Here is a 27,670-nt window from a genome sequence, read left to right as displayed (position 1 = left end):
TTAAAGGGAGAGGCTAGAAAAATAAATTTTTATACACGAAACAGTTAGAATGTGTAATTCTCTGCTTAAAAAAACACCTTTGTTGAAGCAGAGTTCAGAAATCATTTTAGAAGAGGATTAGATAGTTGCTTGAAAAAGGAATATTAAAGGTTAGACAGAGCAAACAAGAGAATTTGATTACGTGCTTCCTGTCGTGAGAAACACTGGATTCGCTGGATGGTAAAAATGCCCTGTTTCACAAGAGCACTGTGTAAATCCACTTCGAGTATGTTGAATCGTCAATTCAGAATCATAATGGAGTTTGTGACATTTAATTTTGTTGGCATTTGGGCTTGCAGATCCGCAAACTTCGGCGAGAACTCGATGTTTCCCAGGAGAAAGTGGCAGCACTTACAACACAGCTCACTGCTAATGTAAGTAAGCTTTAAGAGGGAGGAGTGGGGAAGGGACTGGGGATTCAGTGCAGCTCTCATTGAAGTTATATTAAAGTAACAAAGTAAAGTACTTCGAAGAATTGGTCTAACTGTGTAACTGAAAACTTGCTTTTGCTGTTGCACTATTCCTCAGCAAAGGGAAAGCTATAACTTCAAATAAATGTGCTCGCAATGTTAATAGTGAGTAGTGTAATGTTTCTGCCTTGGCAAGATTTGTACCCTTTCACATTCAGGTTTATGGTCAGGTGGTTTTGTTATTAGCATTCTTAATGAGTGATGACTTTTCTGCAGCCTTTTTATTGTTGGGCAACATTTTAATTTAACTGTTACTGCCCCCAAAATAATGTCCTGTTGGCCACAAGCCCAAATATTACAGCATACAGTCAGAGCAAGATACAAGGAGATAGAAAATGTTTCTGTAAATAATGAAATATGAATTAGGACAAAAATGAAGTTATCTTTTTCACTCAGATGTATGATAGTCATCTACATTTACTTTCTTCAGAAACTGCAGTTAAATGTATGATAAGGTTCATTTCAGTGAATAATTTTACAGACTTTGCGGAAAATGCAACCTAATGTTTACAAGTAGGAATTTTGTCCCTCTTTTTCGCAAGAAGTAATAGCATTCTATTTTTAACTCTTTAGTTCTCCCCACACGTGACATAATCCGAGTACCATCCCTGTTTGACTACTTGGCTGCTAGAAAGTGCCAGTGACCTACCCAGGGTGACCTGACCTCTTAGCTTTTCCTTCCTCCTTTGTGGGGAGCATTTGGCCTCTGTTTTGTGTCCTCCATTGATAGCAGTGATAAATCAGGAATGTGCCTATTTTATTGATGCAAGAAGGTTAAGGGACAAGGCCCATTATGCAGAACACTGACAGAGTTGAAAATAGTAGTTGATAAGACTAAATAAATCACCAAATAATAATTGGCTGACACTGATTTATGGTTTTTAAAGTCTGCAGTTTATTAGGAGGCAGAGTTCTATGGTTCTGAAGTCCTGAAAAAGAATGGGATAGTTTAGGAGAGAGTGTGAGAAATCATTATTTCAACTACAGGAGGTAGTGGAGCATGTAGGGCAAGGCAGTTGTTGATGTCTAACGTGCCATAACATAACACAGTAGACTACCAACACACTAAATCATGTTGCTGATATCTATTTAAAAGCAAATCGACAGCCACGTGCTCTTATGTTTACATTGGTTTCTTTAACTTGCACTGCCAGGCTGTCTTCAGTTCTGTAAAACAAACGTAGATTTTTCAAATTAAATTTAAATCTCAAATTAAGATTATTCAAATATTTGTCATCATAGAAGGTGAGATAAAATATCAAAAATGTTACAAAATTGGCTTTGAATCTGTTGGTTATCAGCAAGAAAAAGATTGGAACTTTACAATAATGTCTGTATCAGAATGTTTGGCCATCTTGATTATTTCATACATTTGCCACAGTGGTTTTACCCAGTCTGTTGCATTTTTAATTCGCTAAGTACTTCCAATATACTATGTGATTCGGAGAAGAGGTAAATATTAATTCAAATAAATGTATGATATTCTGCTGTGAAATAAAATATATTTATTTGCTGTAAAAGTTGTAAGTTACTCCCATGGCTCCACTGGTAATTGTTTAGGAGACGAATGTTTGCAGAACACCAGAAAGGTTATCATCAATCATAAGTTCCTCTCTTAAGTTAATTATGTTTAGCCTGGAATGGCTTTGCAACTGTATATGTAATTTGTGGTCGTGGTTTGTAATGGTGTTGTGTTTGAATAACAAGGAATCCTGCCAATCACAGTTGGTTTATTATTTATATTCTCCTTCCTTTTTGTGCAGTCTTTGTTCTGTTTCTCCTGTCATGGTATCACTTATGAATAGCGAATATAAATTGATGCAAGGTTTTGGGTCAAATTTGATGTTGACTCCACATTTAGAATAGATAAAGTAGCACCAGTTATGCATTGTGCCAATAAGAAAAAAACAGCAAATAAAGACTAAAGAAGGGAGTGAATGAAATGGCTGAATCGATGAATTGAGAAGTAAAGATTCATTTTAAATTGAAGGAAGGGGTAAGCGAAATAAAAGCAAACAATGGGAACAATCAGAAAAGAGAAATAGGTGAGGGGAATATATAAATACCCAAAGTGGATAGCATGCAGAAGGAATAAAGGGAATAAAAGAATATCTGAAGGAAGAGAAAATATTTATAAGCAACCAACACAGATTTCAAAAAAGAAGATTGTGTTTTACAAACCTGATAAAATTTTTCAAGGGGCCGTTTTAGTTAGAACAGACATGATTTAAGGGATGACGACTGCAGTGTTGAAAACTATGAAAGGATGAAACATCATGGGTACAGGGCCTAGATGAAGATATAAATAAGATTAAATATAGGAGATTTAAGGATAGGGAGCAGGGTTTTTTTTTACATTGGATTATGAAGCTGTGAAATGCTCAACCAGAGTTAATGATCAAATCAGAGAACAGATCCAAATTTAAGAATAAATTAGATAGGCCATTGAAGGGAGGGAGATGTGGGAACAGAGCAGTCATGTGGGGTTAGAATTACTGCTTTTGTAGAAGATCAACACCAATATAGGCTGCTAGAGCGAAACACCTGCTTTCTTCTTGTAACCTCTACGGGTGGAATTTTACACCAGCGGGATTTTACGGTCTCACCGAAGTCAGTGGACTTTTGAACGGCTCACCGAGTTTTGCGGCCCTGCCTCGTCGTGTTCCACCCAAAATAATTCTATGTAGATACACCCTTTAACAGGCAGATGTGCAGTTTACTTGGGCAAAGAAACAGAATAAAGTTGATGAAATGTATCCGATTATCTGTTCTTGCCAATAAGAAAGTTGGTTCGGCAAGATCTGCATCTCCGCACAACTCGGGTGGGATGGTCAACATGCTAGTCTTTTGCCTTGCTCCAGCTGATTCCTTGTTAAACCTTTCAGTGACTAGAACTTTATCCCATGCTTCCTTTGTCAACGTTGTTTTGGTGCTCGTGTTGATTCTTACCGCTTTAGGTTTTAAATATAGACCAGGACCATTTCCAGGGACCGAACCCGGTGTTTTCTGAGGTCCAGCCGGCTCTTTGATCTTCCTGGGGGTGGCCAATCAACAAGCTGCCCCTGGGAGCCCCATCCAATTAAGGATAGCAGATGGGAGGGTCACCCGGAGTGCCTGAGGCTTGATGGCAGTCCCACCCGAAAAGGTGGGTGCTGCCGTTGTAGGCAGGAGACAACAAGGGTGGCTCAGGATGGAGGTGCCCTCTGAAGACTTCATATTGGCATAAATAAGTGTGACCACAGCTGCTGGTCCATTGTAGAGAGGGAACCGCTCCACTGGATGGCCTGCAGCCGCAGTTGTGATCCTCTGGCATCCGTGGCCAGGTGTGTGGGTTGGGTATTAAAGGTGGCCTCTATGGCTCCGTGCTCTTCACCCCCAACTCCACCCCCCCCCCCCACCCCCCCCCCCCCCCCCCCCCCCCCCCCCCCCCCCGCCGCCTCAGTAGGGTGGGTTCACCAAATTTCCCCTGTGTGAGCACTTAATTGCTGATAATTAGCTACCTCATGCTGCCTCATGGTGGATAGCTGGTGCCATTCAATCCCCATCTCCAGCAGAGGTGGAGACTCATCGGGGACCCACTCTGACGTGAGCTTTCCTGAAATTCTCTGGCCTCCCATCTCCCACCTCCAAAGCTGGCTGGCAAGATTCCACCACATGTGCCCAGGTGACCACCAGGGCTATTATTGTTCTGTGAAAAGGGCTATCACGAATACATCAGCACAATTATTGATATGAATATATCATTGGGCGTTATATGCACTGGAAATGTTGATCTGACGTTTTATAAATCATGGAAGATTGGACTTAGGAGCAGAAGTAGGCCATTCGGCCCTTCAAGCCCCTCTGCCATTCAGTAAATTCATGGTTAACCTGATTGTGATCCTGCCTCCCCATCCAAAAATCCATCTCACTCAGATTATCTTGGATGTGGATTATCTAAACCTTACTTATCTCCATTATACTTGTCAACCTGACCCCCACCACTACCCCATGACCCCAGCTACAGAGGTCAGAAATAAAGTTAATAGGTCAGAGTGTCCAACAGTAACTTGTGTGACACTGGGTCAAATTCTGGGTCAAAACCCTGAAACTCCCTCCCTAACAGCGCAGCAGTTCAAGAAGGCACCACCTTCTCAAGGGCAACTAGGGATGGGCAATAAATGCTGGCCCAGCCAGTGAAGCCCACATCCCATGAATGAATAAAAAAAAAACTTGCTTCAATGGATCTGCAACATTCAAATTCTGTGAAGGTAAAGATTGGGAAGTGGGTGATAGTCATGCCAAATTTGCTGAGTTGTTCTGTAATAGAATGCAATTGTCATCATTTTATAACCAGCATTGCTTTATTTCTCTTACTAAAATTGCACTAAATCTATCACTTTTACCCTCATTTCGATAGCGAAATGTTATCTGATTTGTCGATTGTAAAACAGGAATGTAAGTGGGTATGTTCAGATTTAATCTTTAAGGTATTTTTTTAAACCACTCCTCTGTGTCAGGCCTAAGCCAGCTAGCACAAGTAATAGTAAGTGAGTGACCTTGTTAGCTTACCTGTCAGCCACCGTGTCTGGAGGGAACATTGCATCTTCCGCCAATTTTTCTTGGCCTAAGTGCTGTTCTAGCGCTCATTTATTTTTGTTGTGGGTTCAGTGATTAAAGACATGGTCCTTGACTATTATTGCTCCTGTGATCTCTGAGTGCTTTCTTCATAAGCACAGAAAGAGGAGTGAATCAAAACCCTGCCTAGTAACCAATGGACAACTGCAGGACAATTACATGTAGCTGGGTGCTTGCCAATTGTGTTGTAGAATTCTCTGAAGACAATGCCCAAATATGGAAACACTAAGCAGCGGAAGTGGAGAAGCAAAGCCTTTTGTTTGTGCCTTTAGGGTCAAATGTGGGTACATTTCAAGCAAGACAAAAACAGAAATGAAAGATAACTATTTGATGAACCAGAAGGATAGCAAGTAGGGATGCAGTTTGTTCATTCATACAATGGGAGGATGATGCCAGTGTTGTTGAGAGCCACTCTATGGAACCCAGGGACTTGCATGGAAAAGGAGAGGCATCCGAGAGAAGCAGTCTGTGAGATTATCCAGAAGCCAGTTGCACACAAATAGAGGCTCGATAGCAAATCATGAATGAAGATGGTGTGAGAAAATCAACGGCGGAGTGGAGAAAAAGTTCACAGCAATGTGAAATAATTGCACATGCCTTGAATCCAGAATCTGGGCAATGTCTTCTATTTGTTAAATTAACTTCTAATTGATTTGCATCATATTGTCTTTGACAACTAGAGGTAAGCTGAACTAGCGTTTTGCAATGCAGTTTTTACTGTGCGTATTTTTCCTGGGGAATTCAGAAGCATTTCATCCTTCAAAATTTTAGCCCATATGAATTGTTTCTCGCTGAATGCTCTGTCAACATTGTATTAGTGTGTTTTTCCCAGAGTTACCAGGCGTACCTTATGCAATTCAGATTCAGGTTCAGTTATAAGCAAGAGCTTATTTGCTTATAGCCATAGTGGTCATTAAGGGTTTATTTTATAATTCCTATAGCAGGGTGAGTAAATGCATGTTACTTTGCCACTGAACCAGTTAGCCTTAGGTCCAATGCCTGATGTAAGCTGAGTTAGCCAACATTGATTTTGTTGATGCAATTAATTTCAGACTTTCAAGGTGGAGGAGGAGAAACTAAATCGTTGAATTTCTGGCTGCTGATCACTCTGTAGTGACCTTTTTGTGTGGATGCTGGGTGAGACTGGGATTGGTCGCTGTTCTGATAGCTGCCATGGTCGAATAATTGCTAAAGCTTACTATTTCAGGCCTGCAGGAAATATGGGCGTCTGGTTTGGAATCACTCTTGCAAGCACACCCTAATATGTCTCCCCATTTTCAAAAGCCGAAAGTGAAAAGGAGAAAACCGATGAAGATTCGCAGCAGAAAAATGATGTTTTGCCTGAATTATCGCTTGCTTCTTCTGTTGATGTAATTTTAAATGGTGAATCACATACTTATTTGTACAAAAAGGCTCAGGGTGGAATCATCCCAGATTTGCACTAAGTGCAGCATGGGCAGGTAAAACGGCACAATGGCGGCTTTTCACACTGTATCATCCCAATCCCGCTGCATCAATGATGCATTCCTGGGAAATACGCCGTTTCCATGGTGAGCGGGCTTTCATTTGCCCACCATGTTATCACCTCGCCACTTCAGCACACCAGGCACCATATTTAAAGTCCAGCCGCGCGCACATATCTCAGTGCCTCCAGCCCACGTCTGCTGCAAAGAAGACATGGCCATGAAACTCAAAATGACTGCAGCCCCAAGGTTCAATGACGGGTCCCTCGAGCCCATTGTGGATGCAGTGGGAGCTCGCCGTGATGTCCTCTACCCCTGCTCTGGCCATAGGATGGGCAGCAACCTCACTAATCTGGCTTGTGAGGTGGTGGTCAGCGCCAATGCCTGCAAAAGAGGACAGCCACTCAGTGCCGCTACAGGATGAATGGTCTCATCCGTTCCATCAAGGTAATTCACTCTACTCCTCAGTCTCAACCCACTCTCAAACCCATCACGCATCCACAGGGATCTCACATATCAAGGGACAACACCACTAACTCTCACACACACCCTCACACCTCCATCAGACTCATACCCTCTCGAGTTCGCATCCTCATCCTGTCTATGGCTCTACTCACCACACAAACATTCCATGCAGTGCCATGTGTCCTTCTCACACTTTCTCCATCTGTTTTTATGTAGGAGAAGCCTGCTCACAGAGAGAGGTCCCAGACTGGGGGTGGAGTGGTCCACATTAGGCCCCCTCACTCACTTTGAGGAGTTTGCCATCTCACTGACTGGCGAGGACATGGACTGTGCCTGCGTTGATGATGTGGTTGGTGGCAAACACCCTCATGAGGACCCTGCACCACAACATCCCTCTTTCAACGCAAATGTGAGTGCTCTCTCTTCTGCTTTTGACTCTGCTGCCATGCACTAATTATCTCGACTTTGGTTCACAGGGAGCTCTGCCAAGCCACCGACACCCTCAGCCCAACCAGTCCCTCAGCTCCATCCACGTCCTCACCTCCAGCCAAGAGGGCACCTCCTCCACTGAAGAGCTAGAAAAAAGCAGCCTGGAAGATCCATCACAGCACTTACCCACACCCTGCACCAGCGCAGAGACACACACATTGGTGGAACCTAGATCTCGAGCAGGCTCAGGTTCACAATCTGGTGGTCACCACACGAACACATGTCCGCAGCAGCAGGAGGCAGGTTTTTGCGAAGTCCCCGGCACTCAGAGGACTCCTGGGGATCAGGCATCTGTGAGGTCGGAGTCAGAAGATGAGCCTCTTGATTCGGCCTTCCAACTCATCCTGGAGAGTCGGTTTTCTGATGATGTGGCGCCCACATGTGTGTGTATGGAGGTCTCCATTAGAAGGATGGCGGACACCATGGAGATCCTGGCCCAGCAGAACGCGGAGATGTGCGCAGAACTGCACTCCATTGTGGGAGCCATGGGTGAGCTCCTGCAGTGGCAAAACTAGAGGAAAACAGGGCACCTTGATGTCCCTCCAGCTGCTCCTTCCTCTTGTGGAGTCAGGCCAGGGCCCCCGGGCACCCGAAGGGAGGGGGAGTGGCAGTTGGACAGCCCTGAGTCATCCCTTCAGGAATTTCAGAGACTGTCTTCTCCCTCCAAGTCCCCTTTCCCTCAACCTTGTCCTTTGTCACCGCAGAGGGAGCAGCTGGCCATTGAGTGATTATGGAGGGAGAAATTTGTGTGGCGGGGCCTTACAGTACCTTGTGCAAGCACTCGCCCATACACGTGGATCCTTCACGTTTCATACTCACCTCAATGTCCTGAGCATTTTGAATGCTGCCTGCTGGAGTTTGCTTTCAGTTGTCCATGCGAGTTGGCCAGCATCTCCGCCCACCCAATGATCACCCAATGACCCCCATGCAGCACCTGATCTCGCCCACCATGACTCTCATTTCACTTTCGATTTGGACAGCACAGTCTGGATATGGTTTTTTGTGCGCTCCCCCATCTTTTCCCTTCCTCCAGTCACCCATTTCCTTTCCCCCATCACAGTTGACCCCCCCTGGCATCACCTTCCACCTCCCCTCCGTCACCTACCAGCCACAACCTTTTTCCTTCAGGGATGTCCAGGTACAGGTGCACATTCCCTTCCTTCCCGAAAATCCCACCCCCATCCACATTCACCTCCCCGATCTCCTCCTTCCCACCAACCACCTTTGCCAGCCCTTTTACTGCTACCGTCGAACACTCACCCTCCTGCCCGACTGCCTCAATCTACCCTCGGTCATTCTCACCGTTCTCTTATACCACCTCACCCTCAGTTCGCTCCGCAGGAGGCAGTTATGGACTCACTAGACCCCTCCCTTGCACGTTCACCTGAACATCCCCTCCTCTGGACCACCCCCCCCACCACCACCCCACCCAGAACCCCTCCCCCCCCCAGACCCTCTCCGCCCTCTAGACTCCTTCCCCCTCTCCAGACCCCTTCCTCCTCTGGAACACCCCCCCCCCCGGACCCATCCCCCCCTCCGGACTCCTTTAGCCCCTCCAGACCCCCTCCCCCCACCCCAGAACCCCTTCCTTCTCCCTTAGTCCTCCCACAACCCCATATTCCCCCCTCTAGTTTAGTCCCTCCACATTCCTGACTCCCTCAGACACCCTTACTTCTCCCACCATGCTTAATCCTTCCCCTTTCCTGTCTCCTTCCTCCACCCTTACTCCTCTCTCTGCCCTCCTTCTCCCCCTGGACTCCCTCCCCTCTAGTATTCCTCCCTCATCCTGGACTTCTCCATCTCTCCACACTCCGTCCTCCCCCTGGACTCCCTCTCCTCTCCGCACTCCTCCCCCACTCTGAACTCCTTCCCTTACACCTCCCACCCCCGCTTACACCTACCTCCCCACTTGCCGTCTTCTCCCCTGTTACCCCCTCCTCTCCCGTACTCCCTCCCCACTCCCAACCTCACCCTCCCTGACACCTCTTCCTCCCCCACCCCTTCGACCATCAGCCGTTGTAAGCATCAACGGTGACTTTCCAACTTCCGTGCGCTGCTTTGCCGCAGAGCCATGTCCGTGAGGCTCACCAGCGTGCCATGGACAATCCTCCAGGATCCCATTACTGTCAGCCTCTAGCATCTTCTGCTGCTCGGCTGTCCGCGATGCAAGCAAAGCCCCGGTGGTCGGTCCCGGCTTCTGCTCGTTACGCTGGTCAAGACGTGTTCTGTACCGGCGCGTTTTCCCGCCGACGCGTTGGGCATTGCAGCAGGGTGGGGGTGAGTCTGGCGGGGGCGGGCTTATAAGGATATGCTGATGTATTACAAAGAGACCCCCGACGTCCAATGGCGGGGAACGCAGCCCTCCATCGATGGGCCGGGCAGACTATCGCAAGCTGGTTTCACAAAACCGATTTCTGGGCTTCTCGCCGCATTGTCCGTTCACTCCACCGAACTGGCCCATCGCCAGCGGGCACGGAAAATCCTGGCCCTAAATTCCAAGCCGGTGATACTGTTGAATGTTGTTTGCTTTGCCGGGGGCTGGTTGGTATTGTGTTCATTTCGAGAATGATCTATTTGGCAGGCTGCTGAAAAGTGCTTGCAAGACAGGTAAGTACAGTATGTTTGGTATCTTATGTTTCGGGATTACTGGAGACACCAAGGTGGGTGATAAGTACTATTCACTTAGCAACAAAACAGTATTAGAGGATCAATGTCTGAATCAGAGGGAAATGTGTTGCTACATGCCACAAAAAATGACACCAAAAGCATTTAATTGCTTTACCAATAGCTTTTATTTTATAATTATGGGTTTGAAAACCATTATGAAATTTAAGTTTGCATTTTGGACAACTTTAAGTTGTTTGGATTTCTATGTTTTTCTTATTTTAAATTTATTTCTTCAGCACTTAACATCCCAAATGAGTATAACAAACTGCTCTCGCATTGAAACAACTCTGCCGTCTTGGCCTGGAATCTGTTCATTAATTGCTCAAGACCATAGTTGCTTAACAAACACCTCATATTGCGTAAATAAAATGTTCTTAAATGATTGTGTCTTGTTAATTGTTGTAGGATAGGCTTCCGTGCCTAAGATATTTTGCAATTGGACATTTAAGAGTCAAATATAAATACACTCAAGTCGTGACTCGCCAATTAACACAGCCTGTGTGTTACTGACCTGTAATGTAAATTGCTTTGACAGTCCTACTTCGTTGTTGCTTCTAGTCTCCAAAAAACCTCATCTGTTTTGCAAAAACCTTATTGTTTTGTTGAGTAAAACAAGTCAGTTAATTTGTTTCCCATTCGACTTTGCAGCAACAGCGAACTACTGAAGGCATTCTGCCAAATTTATTAAAACCCAATCGACACAATGTACCATTTATTTGACCAAGTTTCCTCCAAAGAGATGTCAGCAAGGTTAATTGAATTTTGTGACTGTCTCAAGGTAATGTACTGTATTGCGAGGAAGAAGTGACAACTGAGAAATGTCCTGCTCGTAAAATTAAATCTATTTTGACTGGAAGCTTTGCTACTGCTGTACACCAGGAAAGTCAAAAGAACATTGCATCAGTCAGAGGTTAAGAAGAGGAGTAAGTTGTGAATGATTTGGTACAGTATCTGAATAACAGCTGTACAAACATAGTTTTTCAGTATTAGGTGTCAGGCTTCCTGAGGGCTGCTTTTGGCATTCTTTGCCTCAGCTTTTGGAATGGGCTAATACCACCTGTGCTTGTGCTAAATGAAGCCAAACACTTTGCTTCACTATTAAAACTGTCAATTATAGAAATCCCGCATTATGTTGCAATTTAATTGGCATTGTCTACTGTTAAAAGTTTTAAAATACTCTCTAAACTATATTTTTTTGCTCGTTATTTGGGAAACTGCATCTAATTTGGGGAAGGACAAAAGAATTATCATAATATAAAAGCAAAATATTGCGGATGCTGGAAATCTGAAATGACAACAGTAAATGCTGGAAAAGCTCAGCAGGTCTGGCAGCTTCTGTGGTGAGAGAAACAGAGCTAACGTTTCAAATCAAATATGACTGTTCTTTGGAACTCAGAAGGAAGAATTATCAAAAGAGTTATCGAACTGTTTTGACGAATGGGCGTGAAGCTGTTCTGGCCTTTAGCGAAGTATTGTTGTGTGAGACTGAACATATGTTGTTTCTTGGGCTTCAACAAAATTTCCCTAGTGTTACTGCACATGTCAATTTCTTACTGACAGAATTCATTTAACAGTTTTGCAACATTGAAAGCAATTTTTCTCCCTTTCCTTGTCAGAAGACAAACGTATAGTTTTATTTTCAGTTACTACAATCAAAACCAAATAAATTAAGAAAGCAGGTTAGCTTGGCCTCACACTGGTAGTGGTGGAAATGAATGAACTATTTACTTTGTGGAGAAGGGATAAGTCACCTCAGGTGCAGATATGAGGAACCACTTGTATTTCTTGCAGTGCCCTCCAAGAACTCTGGAGCTAAATTGGATAGCCCTCAAAACTGTGCACAGGGATCACGATGCATTATGGACCTGTGCAAGCTGATTGCAATACAGGAAACATAAACTTTGAGCTGCCTGTTCATTTGAAAGATGTCTGCATCCGCCCAGCACCAACTGCACTGTTCATTGGCTGGATGCAACAACAGAATACCAGCATTCTGAGTAGCTAACACTACTTAAAACTAGCCTGTACTGCTTAAAGAGGACATGCATTGTGGCTGGAGCAGGTGTTGGGAGTTGTGGTTGAAGAAACCTAGGAAAGAATGAGGAATGGCACGACGGGGAGAACGCAGGCTCAGAGGCTTTTGGCTGCTGCATTGGACACCTTTATGGAGGAGGTGGAAAGTAGGAGAAATGTCCTGCATGTACAGGGGACCAGAAGGCCATCCAGACACATAGTCTTTGGGCAGTGGGAGCAGATAGGCATGGAGCCCAAGGACCTGGATGCAGCACCAGGGATGCAAGTTCAATGATCTCATATGAGTGGTCAAGGTCAGTGAATCCATCTTCAAATGCCATATCCTCCTAACTGTATCACTAGCCTCAGCCACTGCTCAATTCACCACACCCCCATCACTCACCATCCAACAATCTTTATCAGTTAGGCCTTGTACCTAAAATTCAGATGCTGTACCATACCCTCATCCACTTAGTAGTGCTGCAGGCCTCAAACCCACAACTCATAAGTTGCTTACAACGCCAGCTATCCAACCATCGCACTGTTTTGACGAATGGGCGTGAGGCTGTTCTGGCCTTTAGAGAGGTTTTGTGTGAGAATGAACACATTCATGTCGTTTCTTGGGCTTCAACAAAATTTCCCTAGTGTTACTGCACATGTCAATTTCTTACTGACAGAACTCGTTTAACAGTTTTGCAACATTGAAAGCAATTTTTCTCCCTTTCCTTGTCAGAAGACAAACGTATAGTTTTATTTTCAGTTACTACAATCAAACATGACAGCCATATCAGCCGGACAAATAGCACAGCTCTACATAACATACTTCCTTCTCTCTTGCAGGACAAGGTGGGGCACAACCAGAGCTAGCAGGATTAAATGGAGGGGGTAGGCACCTGCATGATCAAAGAGGGTGCTGGCCATTGTTGGGAAGCTCATTGCTGCAACCATGACCAGCAGCAGGGCTGAAATCATCTAAGAAGAAGGTATCCTCATTCCTAATCTTCCTTTTCACATGCCACTTGCCCTTCAGTTTATGTTGTTTTCTGATTCACAAGCTACAGATGGTCTAAGCATGTTATCTCGTACTCTCCCCTACCACCTCCTTCCCACAACTGTACCACAATGTTACCTTGTGCCTCTTCTCTTCCAAATATCCAAGGAGTTTAACTGGGCCAAGCAGCTGAAGAACAGCAAGAAGACAGTGATGATGAAGAAAGGGTAGTAGTGTCCCTTCAATTCACTCCCAGCCACCATCTCAGAGACACCGTGCAAATATTAGATGCATGGAGGAGTCTGGCACCAATTGATGCAGGGCTTTATGCAGAGCTTGGAGCCCATCCTTTCCAACATGGAAGTGGCAGCTAACTCCATTTGTACACTTGTGGCCCCACCCCTGATGGCCATTGCTGCAGCTTCAACTGCAGCACAAGTAACAGCTACCCAAAGTCTGAGTGCTCTCATGCAAGCTCAGGCTTCTGCTATCATGGCTCTGGTTTACAGTCTTCAATAGGCATTCCAGCTCTCAGAGCAGTCCAGTAGGTTACAAGGATTGCTGAAGCACTGACCCAGGGGAGCGGCAATGGGCCCATGGAGCATGAACCCACTCTGTGGAAAACAACATTCATCCTCTCACTACTGCCAGTGCCCTCGTTGTTGTCAAGCAGCCAGCCAACCTGGCTGCTGCCACCCATGCTAAGATAGTGCAGTTCATAGCTGGGCCTTCTACCTGCAAAACTGCTCGAGGGTGTTCTACAAGGCCAACTGCAGTCTCCTCCTCTGAAAGCCAACAGCCTTCCACCAGCCATGCCGCAGCTACTGAGATAGAATTGCATATCAGCACTAGGACAGGCAAAGGTACGCAAAAGACAGGCACTAGGGGAATGCACAAGGGTGATTAGTTGATTTGACATTTAAATGACATGATTTCATTTATAAATTTTGTCTGGCTTTATTTTTGCATTGTGACCAAGTGGACGCTGTGATGGTCAGTGACAGAGGGAAGGCGAGGTAGAGGATTTTTGGTAATTGGGGAATTGAGATTGTCACTGGTATCACACTCAGATGGATTCTTCAAGAGCAGCTAGCCAGAAAGGGGATGTCTAGGTTGTCTCCTCCCTTCCTGTTTATTGTTCTTTTCTTCTTCCTCCTCAACCCCCTCATCGTCCTCTTCCTCGTCCTGCTCCTCAGCTGTTTGGCACATATCTGGTGGTAAGGGCTGTCCTCTCATGATGGTGAAGTTATGCAACCTACAGCAAGTATGGATGAATCTTGACAGCCACTCCGCAAAGTACTGCAGGGCTCTTTAGAGCAATCCATGCAGTGGAAGCATTGATTCATTATCCCAATGGTATGCTCTATCACATTTTGTCTGGCTACATGGCTTTCATTGCTCGCATACAATATGGGATGTACACTGGATCATCAGTCATATGGTCAGTGACTAACTTTTGTCACTCAGTAGCCCAGGACAAAGCAGGTCACTTGACTGGAACCCATCCACCAATTTAAACATTCATTTCCTCCACCAGTGATGCACAGTGGCAGCAGTGAATGCCGTCTACAAAATGCACTGCAGGAACTCACCAAGGTTCCTTCGACAGCACCTTCTGAACCCGTGACCTCTATCACTTAGAAGGACAAGGACAGCAGACACAAGGAACACAATTACCTGCAAGTTCCCCTCCAAGTCGCATAGCACCCTGACATGGAACGATATCACCATCCCTTCACTGTGACTGGATCAAAATCCTGGAACACCGTCCCAGACAGCACTGTGGGTGTACCTACACCACATAGGCTGCAGCGGTTCAAGAAGGCAGCTCAACACCACCTTCTCAAGAGCAATTAGGGATGGGCAACAAATGCTGGACTTGCCTGTGATGCCCACATCCCATGAAAGTATTTTTAAAAAGCCACCCTTTGGTTTGCCATAGTGTCTCAAATGCACCTGGCACGGCAGGTTGCTGCAGATTAAAGGCATCATAACTGCTGTCAGGATACTGGGCATTGACCTGCATGATTCTCCATCTATGGTGGTGCACCAGCTAGATGTTGAGACAATAGAATCCCTTTTGAGTTCTGGTATAGGGCAGAGTTGGCGTGTATTGCCCGGAAATTGATACACTGCAGCCAGTGGCACCCTGCATCATGGGGAAGCCTAGCGAGGCCGCATACTCACTCCACTTTCTTGTCTCTGGAAAGAGAGAATGAAATTTAGCTAGCTCTAAATAAATAGAGTTTTAATGACCTCTCTTATACAAACTGCAAGGTGTTGCCAGTATCTCCAGCACCAGCCTTAAAGGAGTCAAACAAAAGAAAATCCATGGCCACAGTCACCTTGACAGCTACTGGCAATGTGATCTTCTCCATGCTTTGAGGTTGCAGTTGTGGCTGCAACAAGTGGCAGATTTCAGTGAGAATTACCTTACCGAAGTAGAGATGATGCACGCGCAGTGCCTGGCCGAGATTCAGGTAGGAGAATTGCTCCCTGAACATCCTGGGCAGATATGGCGTCTAGCCGAGAGCCTTCCTCCCTCACCACCCCCTCCTTTTTCTTCCAGCAGCTCCTCCTGTTCTGCACGGGCTCTGCTTATTCTCCAAGCCATGCGATAATAAAAACAGAAAATGCTGGAAAAACTCAGCAGGTCTGACAGCATACAACGTTAACTCTGTTTCTCTCACCACAGATGCTGTCAGACCTGCTGAGTTTTTCCAGCATTTCCTGTTTTTATTTCAGATTATCAGCATCTGCAGTATTTTGCTTTTATCTCCCAAGTCATGCTGTTTATCGAGGTGAATGCCTACTAGCACACCTATGTCTGGTTTGTGCAGAAACCTTGAAGTCAGCACAAGCTCCTTCAGCATCTGCCACACTTCAGTAACTTGAAACAATTGCAGAAAGTGCCAAATGCTTGTGCAATGATAGGAACAACTAGAAGAAATCATACAGTAACTAATCTATAAGTTGATGATGCCATTATATAGCACAGCTGGCAGGTCCTTCTTTGCTGGTGAAAACATCTTCACTTTCATGAGGCTAAGAGAAGGCTTAGGCTGGAAAACTGAGCTGCAAAAAGGCACCACTGATGGCAAATCAGTGCTACACACTGATGCCATGATCTGGCTGTTCTGCATACTCCCAGTGGTTGCTCATTATGCATGCACTAATGTCTGCACTGATACAGTGTTTGACCCAGTTCGCACCACACTTGTGCATGCATGGAGCTCTAAAAAATGAACATTAACAAGCCCCATTTCTTGTGCCATGTCTCTGCTTTAGCGCAAATGTCAGTGTTATTGCATAAACTTTAACAGGTAAATTGTTTTGCGAGTCTGCCTACTTCATTTTTCTTTTTGAGTGTGACTTGTTAATAAGGTCGTTATGTTTATGTGTTTAACTGGGAAACCATCTTAAAGCTCTCATGTTAAATTGTCAGCATAGTGATTGATGTGGTATAATTGCCTAGGTTAATTTATTACTTTGCCAGCATCTGTGAGCCTGTTTATGTCATCAGGGAGACTACAGAGTGGTTCCTATCACCCGCATGTAGAAGCTGTTTATGTACATTTGATCCTCTGGGTTCTGCCTGAAGGAACCTGACGCTGCCTGGAGCCCTGCCTGTTTAAATCAGAACAACTTTTTACGGGGGTGGGGGTAATGGTTGGGGGCTGCTTATGTGTGATGTAGAGAAGCAACAGCGTGAAGCACTTTTACACTCCCCTGATTCTGCTGCAGCAGTGGTGAGCCTGGCAGGGCAACAGAAGCTTTCTTGTTAAATTTGAAGAGGATTTAGTTTTGTAGTAACAGAAGGAAATTATTCCTTTGGCAGTCACGATAAGCTTTTGAGTCTGGAGAAGTTATCTGGGGCAGAAGCTCGTCAGCTTCGAGAAATGACGATTTGAACTTCCTGGAGATGAAGTTGTAAGCGGTTTGGAGTTACTAACAGAGTTCGTTTCTTTGCTTTGTTTTGGACTGCTATTTTTCAATGTCATTTATTTTTTTTGGCACTGAGCTGCAAGGTGGAACTGAAATGTCTGTTATGAGCTCGCCTAACAAGCAAGCCAGTACTCTACCCTGGCCCAGCCTCAACCATTACCCCTCTGTGCAGAGGAGGGGCACTAAAGATGAAAACTCAGAGCTGAGTAGCATGGCCCATTGTTGTGATCAGTACAACGAAAATTCCAGCCTTCCCAAAGAGCACTCATCACCATATCCACGTGCAAATGTGAATGAGGTGGGATTATCTGTTTAGTGTGAATGGATTTGTCAATAACAGTATTAAATGACTTATTTTTCCAACATAAAATGTTAGATTTTTTTGTTTAGGGCTAAAAGATTACATGCTTGAAGGAGGAATGATATGACCACGTAGAATGCCCTTTTGTGAAACAACAGCCCTTTGTTCACCCACGGAAAGAAAATAGTGTAAACTTGTTCGAACATTTTGTCATTAGGAGTTTGTCTTTTAGACTTGACATTGCTGATGCTGTTTGGAGGTTCCCCAAACTTTTTTGAAACTATCTCTGGATTATTACCTGAGCCACGAGCAAATTGGTGTAGGGTAAATAGGACTAGAGAGATGAATGCATGGCCCAAAGATTGGTGTGGGAGAAATAGGTTTCGATTCATGGGGCACTGACACCAGTACTGGGGAAAGTGGGAGCTGGACCATTGGGACAGTCTTCACCTGAACCGTGCTGGGACCAGTGTTTGTCAGTGCTAGAGAGGGCTTTAAACTAAATATTGAAGGAGGGGATCATGTGAGAGGAGACATGGTAAATCAAAAGGGAACAACAAGGTGATAGAGCAGGGTAGCAATTTGCGTATTGGTAAGCAACATGTGGCAGGAAGGAACAGAGCAGGCAAAGTTGAGTGTACCTGCAGGTAATACCAGAGTTTGCAAAAATGGTAAAAAGACAGAGTTAAAGGCTCTGTATCTGAATGCATGCAGCATTAGTAGCAAAATGGATGAATTGTTCGCACAGTTAGAAATAAATATGTATGACCTGATAGCCATTTCAGAGACATGGTTGCAAGGTGATCAGGCTGGGACTTGAATATTGAAGTGTGTTTAACATTTTGAAACAGTGGTAAGGTAGATCTGTTAATGAGGATGTCATTGGTACAGTAGTGAGAGATGACCTTAGCTCGAAAGAGCAAGACGTAGAATCAGTTTGGGTAGAGATAAGAAATAGGGAAGGTAAGGAGTCACTTGTTGGAGTAGTTTATAGGCCCGCCAACAGTAGTTATACTGTAGGACAGAGTATATAGGAAGAAATAAATGGGGTACATAAGAAAGGTACCACAATAATCATGGGTGACTTTAATCTGCACGTAATTTGGAGCATCAGATTGGCAAAGGCAGCCTGGAAATGAGCTCATAGTGCATATTTGGGACAATCTTTTAGAGCAGTACATTCTGGAGCCCACCAGGAGCAGGCTATTCTAGACCTGGTGATGTGCAATGAGGCAGGATTAATCAATAACCTCATAGTAATGGAGCATCTAGGTGGTAGTGATCATAATATGATAGAACTTCATGTTCAGTTTGAAGGGGAGAAGTGTGAGTCTAAGACTGGTGTTTTGAACATAAAGAAAAGGTAACTATAAGGTTACGAAGGCAGAGCTGGCCAAAGTGAACTTGGAAACTAAGTTGAAATGTAGGACAGTAGAGATGCTACATTTAGTAACAATCAGCAAAGATTTATCCCAGTGAGAAAGAAAGACTCTTCCAGAAAGATGCATCATCCGTGGATAAATAAGGAAGTTAAGGATTGTATCAAATTGAAATAAACACTCTACAAATCTGCAAGGACTAGCAGGCCAGAAGATTTGTCAGGTTTTAAGAACCAGCAAAGAATGATTTTAAAAAAAGGGAGAAAGCAGATTATGAGACAAAGCTAGCTAGTCATATAAAAACAGATAGTAATAGCTTCAGCAATTGTTTAAATAAGAAAAGAATAACTAAAGCTAATGTTGGTCCTCTAGAAAGAAAGTCTGGGGAATTGATAATGGTAAGGAAGGAAATGGCGGGGTGTTGAATAGGTATTTTGTGTCTGTCTTCATGATGAAGACTTAGAAAACCGCCCAAAGATACTTGAAAATCAAGAGGTGAAAGAGAGGGAGGAACTTAAAACAATCACCATCACTAGGGAAAAGGTGCTGTAAAAACAATTAGACTTAAAGGCTAACAAGTCCCCTGGACCAGATGACCTGCATCCTAGAATCTTAAAAGAAGTGGCTGCAGAGATTTGTTATAATCTTCCAAAATTCCTTAGATTCTGGAAGGGTGCCAGCGGATTGGAAAATGGCAAATGTAGAACATTTATTGAAGCAAGGAGGGAGACAGAAAGCAGTAAACCATAAACCAGTTAGCCTAACAAAGGGAAATTGCTAGAATCCATTGTAAGTAGATTATAGTAGGAAATTTAGAAAATCATATTGTGATCAGGCAGAGTTAACATGGTGTTGTGAAAGGGAAATCATGTTTAATTTATGAGAGTTCTTTGAGGAAGTAACAAGCAAAGTGATAAAGGGGAGCCTATACATGTGGTGTACTTGGATTTCAAAAAGGCATTTGTTAATGTGCTACATCAAAGGTTACTGCGCAAGATAAGATAACATGGTTTGGGGGGGGGTAACATGTTAGTGTGATTAATCACAGAACTGCTGCAGCGCAGAAGGAGGCTGTTCGGTCCATCGTGCCTGCACCTGTTCCCCAAATGAGCATATGACTCAGTGTCATTCTCCTGCCTTTTCCCCGTAACTCTGCATATTGTTTATATTTAAATAATTGTCTAATTCCCTCTTGAATGCCTCGATTGAACCTGCCACAATACATAAAGGAATGGTTAGCTAACAAGAATCATAGTGTAGGGATAAATGGGTTGGCAAGCTGTTGCTAGTGGAGTGCCTCAGGGATCAATGCTGAGGCCTTAACTATTTGCAATCTATATCAATGGCTGGGATGAAGGGACCAGATATATGGTAGCTAAATTTGCCGATGACCACCAAGTTACTTAAGAAAGTAAGTTGTCAAGAGGAGGGAGAGAGTCCACAAATGTATATAGAAAGGGTAAGTGAGTGGGCAAAAAATTGGCAGATGCATTATAATGTAGGAAATTGTGAATTTGTCCACTTCGGCAGGAAGAATACAAAAGCAGTATAAAGTTTAAATGCAGAGAGATTGCAGAACTTGGTGGCACTGAGGGAACTGGATGTCCTGGTATATGAATTGTAGGAGCAGGAATAGGCCACTTGGCTCCTCAAGCCTGCTCCACCATTCAATAAGATCAAGGCTGATCTGAATGTAATCTCAACCCCCCCATTCCTGCCCACCCCCAATAACCTTTCAGCCCCTTGTTAATCAAGAATCTAACCCTCTGCGTGAAAAAGATTCTCCTCACCTCTGTCTTAAATGAATGACCCCTTATTTTTAAACAGTGACCCTTAGTTCTAGATTCTCTAGAAACATCCTCTTCACATCCACCATGTCAAGACCCCTCAGCATCTTAAAGGTTTCAATTAAGTTGCCTCTTACTCTTCTAAATTCCAGTGGCTACAAGCCTAACCTGTCCAGCCTTTCCTCATAAGACAACCTACCCATTCTTGGTGTTAGTCTATTAAACCTTCTCTGAACTGCTTCTAACACATTAATATCTTTCTTTAAATAAGGAGACCAGTACTATATACAAAACTCCAGATGTGGTCTCATCAATGCCCTGGACAATTGAATTGTAATCAATTCCCCTCACAATAAATGATAACATTCTATTAATTTTCCTAGTATCTGCTGGATCTGAATACTAACCTTTTGTGATTCATGCGTTAGGACACCCAGCTCCCTCTGAATCTCAGAACACTGCAACCCGTCATCATTTAGATAAAATGCTTCTCTTTTATTATTCCTGCCAAAATGAACGATTTCACATTCCCCCACATTATACTCCATTTGCCAGATCTTTGCCCACTCACTTAACCTATCTGTGGCACTCTGTAGCCTCCTTACGTCCTCTTCACAATTTACTTTCCTACCTATCTTTGTGTCATCAGCAAATTAACAACCATTCCTTTGGTCCCTTCATCTCAGTCATTTATTTAAATTGTAAAAAGTCGAGGCCGCAGCACCGATCCCTGTGGCACACCACTCATCACATCCTGCCAACCAGAAAAAGACCCAACTCTCTGCATCCTGTTAGCTAACCAATCTTGTATCCATGCCAATATGTTAGCCCGTACATCATGAGCTTTTATTTTCTGCAATAATCTTTGATGCGACATTTTGTTAAATGCCTTCTGGAAATTTAAGTACAGGACATCTACCAGTTTCCCTTCATCACAGCACATGTGACTCCTTCAAAGAATGCCAATAAATTGATTTTCCTTTTACAAAACCATGTTGACTCTGCCTGATTGCCATGAAATTTTCTAGGTTCCCTGCTATGACATCTTTAATAATATTTTCTAACATTTTCCCTATGACTGATATTAAGCTAACTGGCCTATAGTTTTCTGCTTTCTGTCTCCCTCTGTTTTTTAATAAGTTTGCTACTTTCCAATCTCCCTACTTTCCATTATCAATTCTCTAGACACACTCTCTATAGGACCGACACTCACTTTGTTAACTTTTCTTATTTAGATATCAATAGAAACTCTTACTATCCATCTTTATATTATTAGCTAGCTTTCTCTCATACTCTAATTTTTCCTTCCTTATTAATCTTTTTGTCATTCTTTTTGCTGTTCTTTATATTCTTTCCAATCTTTTGACCTGCCACCCGTCTTTGCGTAATTATATACTTTTTTTAAAAGTTTGATGCTGTCTTTAACTTTTTTAGTTAACCATGGATGGTGGGTCCTCCCCTTGAGATTTTTCTTTCTCATTGGAATGTATATATTCTGCGTATTCTGAAATATGCCTTTAAATGTTTGCCACTGAATTTCTCCTGACATATCCCTTAACCTCATTTGCCAGTTCACTTTAGCTAGCTCTGCTTTCATGCCCTCATAATTGCCCTTATTTAAGTTTAAAATACTAGTCTTGGATGTACTCATTTTTCCCTTAAAATGAATGTAAAATTCAATCATATTATGATTGCTGCTACCTAGGGGTGACTTAACTAGGAGGTCATCAATTAACCCTATCTCATTGCACAATGCCAGGTTTGGTATAGCCTGCTCTTTGGTTGGCTCCAGAATATGCTGTTCTATGAAACGATGCCAACAACACTCTATGAACTCCTCATCTATGCTACGTTTGCCAACCTGGTTTTTCCAGTCAACGTGTAGACTGCCATGATTACTGCTGTAGCTATCTGGCAAGCTCCCATCATCTCTTCTTTTATACTCTGTCCTGCTGTGTAGTTACAATTAGGGGGCCTGTACACCACTCCCACAAGTGACTTCTTGCCTTTATCATTCTTCAACTCAACCCAAACCCCTTCTACATCCTGGTTTCTTGAACTTTGGTCATCCCTCTCTAATGTGCTAATGCCATCATTAATTAACAGAGCCACCCCTCCACCTTTTCCTAACTTCCTGTTCTTCCTAAATGTCACATTCCCTTCAATATTCAGGTCCCAATCTATGTCATCCTGTAGCTATGCCTCTGTAATGGTTATCAGATCTTACTTATTATTTCTATTTGCGCTTTGAGTTGATCTGTTTTGTTTCGAATGCTATGTGCGTTTAGATGCAGAGCCTTTAGTTTTGTCCTTTTATTCTTTTGTAGCATCTAGCCTTATCTGCTGATTTACATTTAGATTTTTACTCTATGTCCCTTCCTGTCACAGTCTGTTTATCATTTCCCATATTAATACCTGTCTCTGTTGCCTTTTCCCTACTCTTGGGTTTACCACATTTTCCCAAATTTGATCCCTTCCCACCATTCAGTTTAAAACCCTCTCTACTTCCCTAGAAAGGTGGCTCACAAGGACACCAGCCCCAGCACAGTTCAGGTGTAGACTGTCCCAAAGCTACAGATCTCACTTTTTCCAATACTGGCGCCAGTGCCCCACAAACCAGAACCTACTTCAACCACACCAGTCTTTGAGCCTTGCATTCATATCTGTAATCTTAATTGTCCTAAGCCAATTTGCACGTAATAATCCAGAAATTATTACATTTGAGGTTCTGTTTCTTAATTTGGTGCCTAGCTCATCATACTGACCAGGCAGAGCCTCCTTCCTCATCCTGCCTATATCGTTAGTACATGGACCACGACCACTGGATCCTCCCCGTCCCACTGCAAGTTCCTCTCCAGTCCTGATCACAAAAAGCTAGTATGCAGGTACAGCAAGTGATCTGGAAGGCAACTTGAGTATTGGCATCTATTGAAAAGGGAATGAAATTTAAAAGTTGGGAAGTTTTACTGCTGCTATATAGGGCCTTTGATGAGACCACATCTGGGGTACTATGTTCAGCTTTGGTCTCCTTATTTGAAGAACAGATATAATTGCATTAGAAGGTTCACTGAACTCATTCCGAGGATGAAGAGCTATCTTATGAAGGAAGGTTGAACAGGTTGAGTCTATACCCATTGGACTTTAGAAGAATGAGAGGTGATCTTATTGAAACATAAGGTCTTGAGGGGACTTGATAGGGTACAGGGCAGATTTTTCTTCTTGTGGCGGAGACCAGAACAAGGGGACACCATTTAAGAGTGAGAGGTCTCCCTTTTAAGATGGAGATGAAAATTTATTTTCTCTGAGGGCTGTTTGTCTATGGAATTCCTTTCCCCCAAGTTGAGGTTTGGTAATTGAACTTATTCAAGGTTGAGTTGGATAAATCTTTGATAGACAAGGGGGTCAAGGGTTATGGGGGGGAAGACAGGAAAGTGGAGTTGAGACCTTGACCAGATCAGCCATGACCTTGAACAGCAGATCAGGCTCAAAGGGCCGAATGGCCTATTCCTACACCTAAGTCCTATGTTCCCATGAACAACGTTCAAGAAATCTGAGTCATAACTGTGCCTATGGTTACTTTAGTGGACATTGCAATAGTGGAAAAATAAATAAAATTGCAAAATAGTACATGATTTAGGTAATACATGTCCAGAAATGTTATAGTGTTGAAGGGTCGGTCGTGCTGAACAGCATTGCATTGCAAACAAAACAAGAAATTGTATTAGTTCATATAATACCCTGGACTCCATTTGACATGGCTTATTTTGTGCCCTGTTGCTTGCTGAGGTGTTTTTATTGATTTGTGGAGGATGTGGTTTTTCATTGACATGTAACCCGCAATGTTGAGGATAAAAAATTGTCACATATCCAAAATGCATTGCAGCAGAGCTTGACAGAAGGTTGGATTAATAGAGGAGGAATGTTGACATTGGTTTAGTGACAGCGGTGGGACTTGTTTCAAGGAGGAAGTTGTATCATTTGTATTGAAGTTATGGCCTGCCAGAAGGATAGGACCAGCAGGGAAATACTAATAGAGAATTAACATGATATTAGAAGCATCATTTGAGCTATGCTTGGCAATATGTCAGTGAGATCATTGTAAAAATGCAAGAGCACAAGCTCCCACTGTTCTGGTGATATATTTTATAACTGCCAAATTATGGTGATAATTCCATCTTTTGGGGAAACTCGGCTGTGTACCTCTCCCAACCACATGACTAAAGTTAAACCAAACAGACCCGAAGACCCAAGTTCAGTTTTCAATATGTGCCATGTCAACTGGTTTCAACTGAGAAACAGCACAAGATAGCACAGGTTACAGCTAATAAAGAGAAAACTTCAAATGGATATCAGGGAGGCCATTAACAGAGTGGATTTCTGAATAGAATTGTAGAAATGATAACTTTGTAGTTGGTTAAGAATAAAGTTAAATATTATAGCAGGGGGCTAAACAAAAATGGGGGTGGAGTGGGGGGATGAATTTCTGCCTCTATTTATTTTCCAAACATATTACAAACAAAGTAAGTATGACTGTTGCCTTATTGATTGTGCTTAGGACTCAGAGGCAGATGATTGTGAGTTTGAGACCCATTCCCTGAATTGAGGACCTAATTGGGCCGACATCCCGGTGCGGTGCTGTGGCTATGTTGCACATCAGAGGAATAACCCCTTGGATGAGGTGTTAAACCAAAGCCCTGTCAATATTTGAAGAAGACTGGGGAATTTTCCTGTGTCCTGAATTCCTCGCCCAAACACCAAGCAAAAATAGATCATTTGACGTTGTTGTTTTTGTGAAAATTGTGACAAAATAGTTGCTGAAGTTGCTTATCTAGCCAGCATTTATTGCCCATCTTGCATTGTCAGTGATGGTATAAGATTTTAGTCCGGGAGTCACAGATTACTCAAAAAGGGAATCAAAGTCTTGGATAATTTTAAAACAGCTTATTAGGAAACAGTAATTTAAATTTGATGCATAAGCTAAATAGGCAGAGAAAAACATACAACCCCTCACAGGTGCAAGCTTACTAGTCCTGGATTTGATGGATGAATGGAGGAAGCAGGGGAATGCTGATCTCTGTGGCTGGTGATGGCAGTCTCCTCAGAAAAGTGTGCTAGTCCCAGGTCGGAAAACAGATGGATGTAGTTACTCTCTGCAATTGGTGGTGGCCGTGTTGTGCCCTCGATCTTGAGATAACCAAAGTGTTAGGCTGAAACCAGAATCGGTCCACCATGAGAAGCTCTTTTCTGTCTGATGTGATTTTTCCCTCTTAAGAGCCGATTTTTATACCTTACTTCTGAGAATCTTATATTTATCACTTATTCAGTTGTCCATTAGCAAGGGGCTGATGTTCAAGGAAACCCCTCCTATTTCTTTTGGAAGCCTATAAAGTTACCTTGTGGCTTATCACTTGCTAAGACATCCTGTATAACCTTTACTCAGGCAGTTGGCTTACAAATGGGTCATGAGAACCCGTAACCAGGTTTAGCAATGCCTTGTTTCAGTGCCTGTGCTAGAGTCATGTCGTTAGCAGGGATAGCATCCTATGTTGTCCTGGGTTTGTCAACCCAGGACACTTCCTTCATAAGAGAGTGCTATTTCTATAATAGTCAATAAATTTCTTAGAATTTTGTAAGATTAAAGTACAGCAATTCCTTAAAGTGGTGAGTCGCCTTCTTGAACCGCTGCAGCCTGTGTGGTGTGGGTACATCCACAGTAATTTTTTCTGTAGCGGTTTGATACAACTGAGTGGCTCGCTCGACCATCTCAGAGGGCAGACAACCACATTGCTGTGGGTCTGAAGACATGGAAGATTTCATTTGTTTTCATTTTTTTTTCCATTTCATTTAATTTCCTTCCCTGAAAGACATTGGTGAACCAGATGGATTTTTTACAACAACCTGCTAGTTTCACAATCATTATTAATGAAACTATAATTTGATTCCAGGATTTTCTAATTGAACTTGAATTCCCCAGCTGCCATGATAGGATTTGGACGAAGGTGTCCAGATCATCATCCCAGTCCTCTGGATCACTAGTCCATTAACATTATCATAATGCTACTTCCCCCACCACCCCGCCCGCCCTCCCACCCCATTCCCTTACTACAATTTCAAAGGACTTGAACTGATGTCAGAGCCCTGATAAAGCTTTGTATAAAAGCAAATCAGCTTCTTGGGACTTCACAGCTCCTAAGCTATGAAAAAAAAGTGTGCTTATGACAGGTGTCAAGTAGAAAATACAATTGAGAACCAAGAGGAACACCCAAGGTTCAGAGCGGAGGTGAAGAAGCGTAGGAGAGAAGCAAAGAAAGATTATGAGAAAGGACTGGCAGCCAACATTAAGGGGAATCCCAAAGTCTTCTATAGGCATCCAAATAGAAAAAAGGTGGCAAAAGGAGGAGTAGGACCTAAAAGGGAATTTACACATGGACGAAGGGGCCATGGCTGAGGTATTAAATGAATATTTTGCATCCGTCTCTACCAAGGAGGTAGATGCTACCCAGGCCATGGTGACAGACGAGGAAACTCTGTCACAAGAAGGGTTCAAAATTGATAAGGAGGAAGTGTTAAATCGACTGTGGGTATTTAAAGTCGACAAGACACCAAGACCAGACAAGATGCATCCAAGAATACTGAAGGAAGTAAGAGTAGAAATTGTTGTTCACTGGCTATAATTTTTCATTCTTCCCTAGACTCAGGGGAGGTGCCAGAGGACTGGGGAATTGCAGACATCATGCCCTTGTTCAAAAATAGTTGTAAGGATAAGCTTAGTGATTACAGACCAGTCAGTTTAACTTCAGTGGTGGGCTGGATTCTAGAAACAATTATTCATGATAGAATTAAAATGTGGGTTGATAAGGAAGAACCAGCATGGATTTCTAAAGGAGAAATCATGTTTAACTAACTTTCTGAAGTTTTTTGAAGAGGTAACAGAAAAGGTTGATGAGGTTAATGCTGTTGATGTGATATACATGGACTTTGAAAAGGCATTTGATATAATGCCACACAACAGACTTGTGAGAAAAGTTATTGCTCATCGAATAA

The 27,670-nt window shown here is 43.3% G+C and overlaps 1 protein-coding gene across 2 annotated transcripts in view; it reads left to right on the top strand.

The window, feature by feature from the left end:
• Nucleotides 1-27,670, top strand: part of nav2a (neuron navigator 2a) — a 315,479-nt gene that overhangs the window by 236,830 nt on the left and 50,979 nt on the right. For both annotated transcript variants that reach the window (XM_041197259.1, XM_041197260.1), the window contains one exon: nucleotides 339-413. In XM_041197259.1, coding sequence (XP_041053193.1) covers nucleotides 339-413 — 75 coding nt within the window. The remainder of the gene's footprint in view (nucleotides 1-338; nucleotides 414-27,670) is intronic.

This window comes from Carcharodon carcharias, chromosome 10, assembly GCF_017639515.1.
Source record: "Carcharodon carcharias isolate sCarCar2 chromosome 10, sCarCar2.pri, whole genome shotgun sequence".
Classification (NCBI taxonomy): Eukaryota; Metazoa; Chordata; class Chondrichthyes; order Lamniformes; family Lamnidae; genus Carcharodon; species Carcharodon carcharias.
The sequence above is the reverse complement of the archived record's forward strand: the minus strand, read 5'-3'. Positions and strand labels throughout refer to the sequence as shown.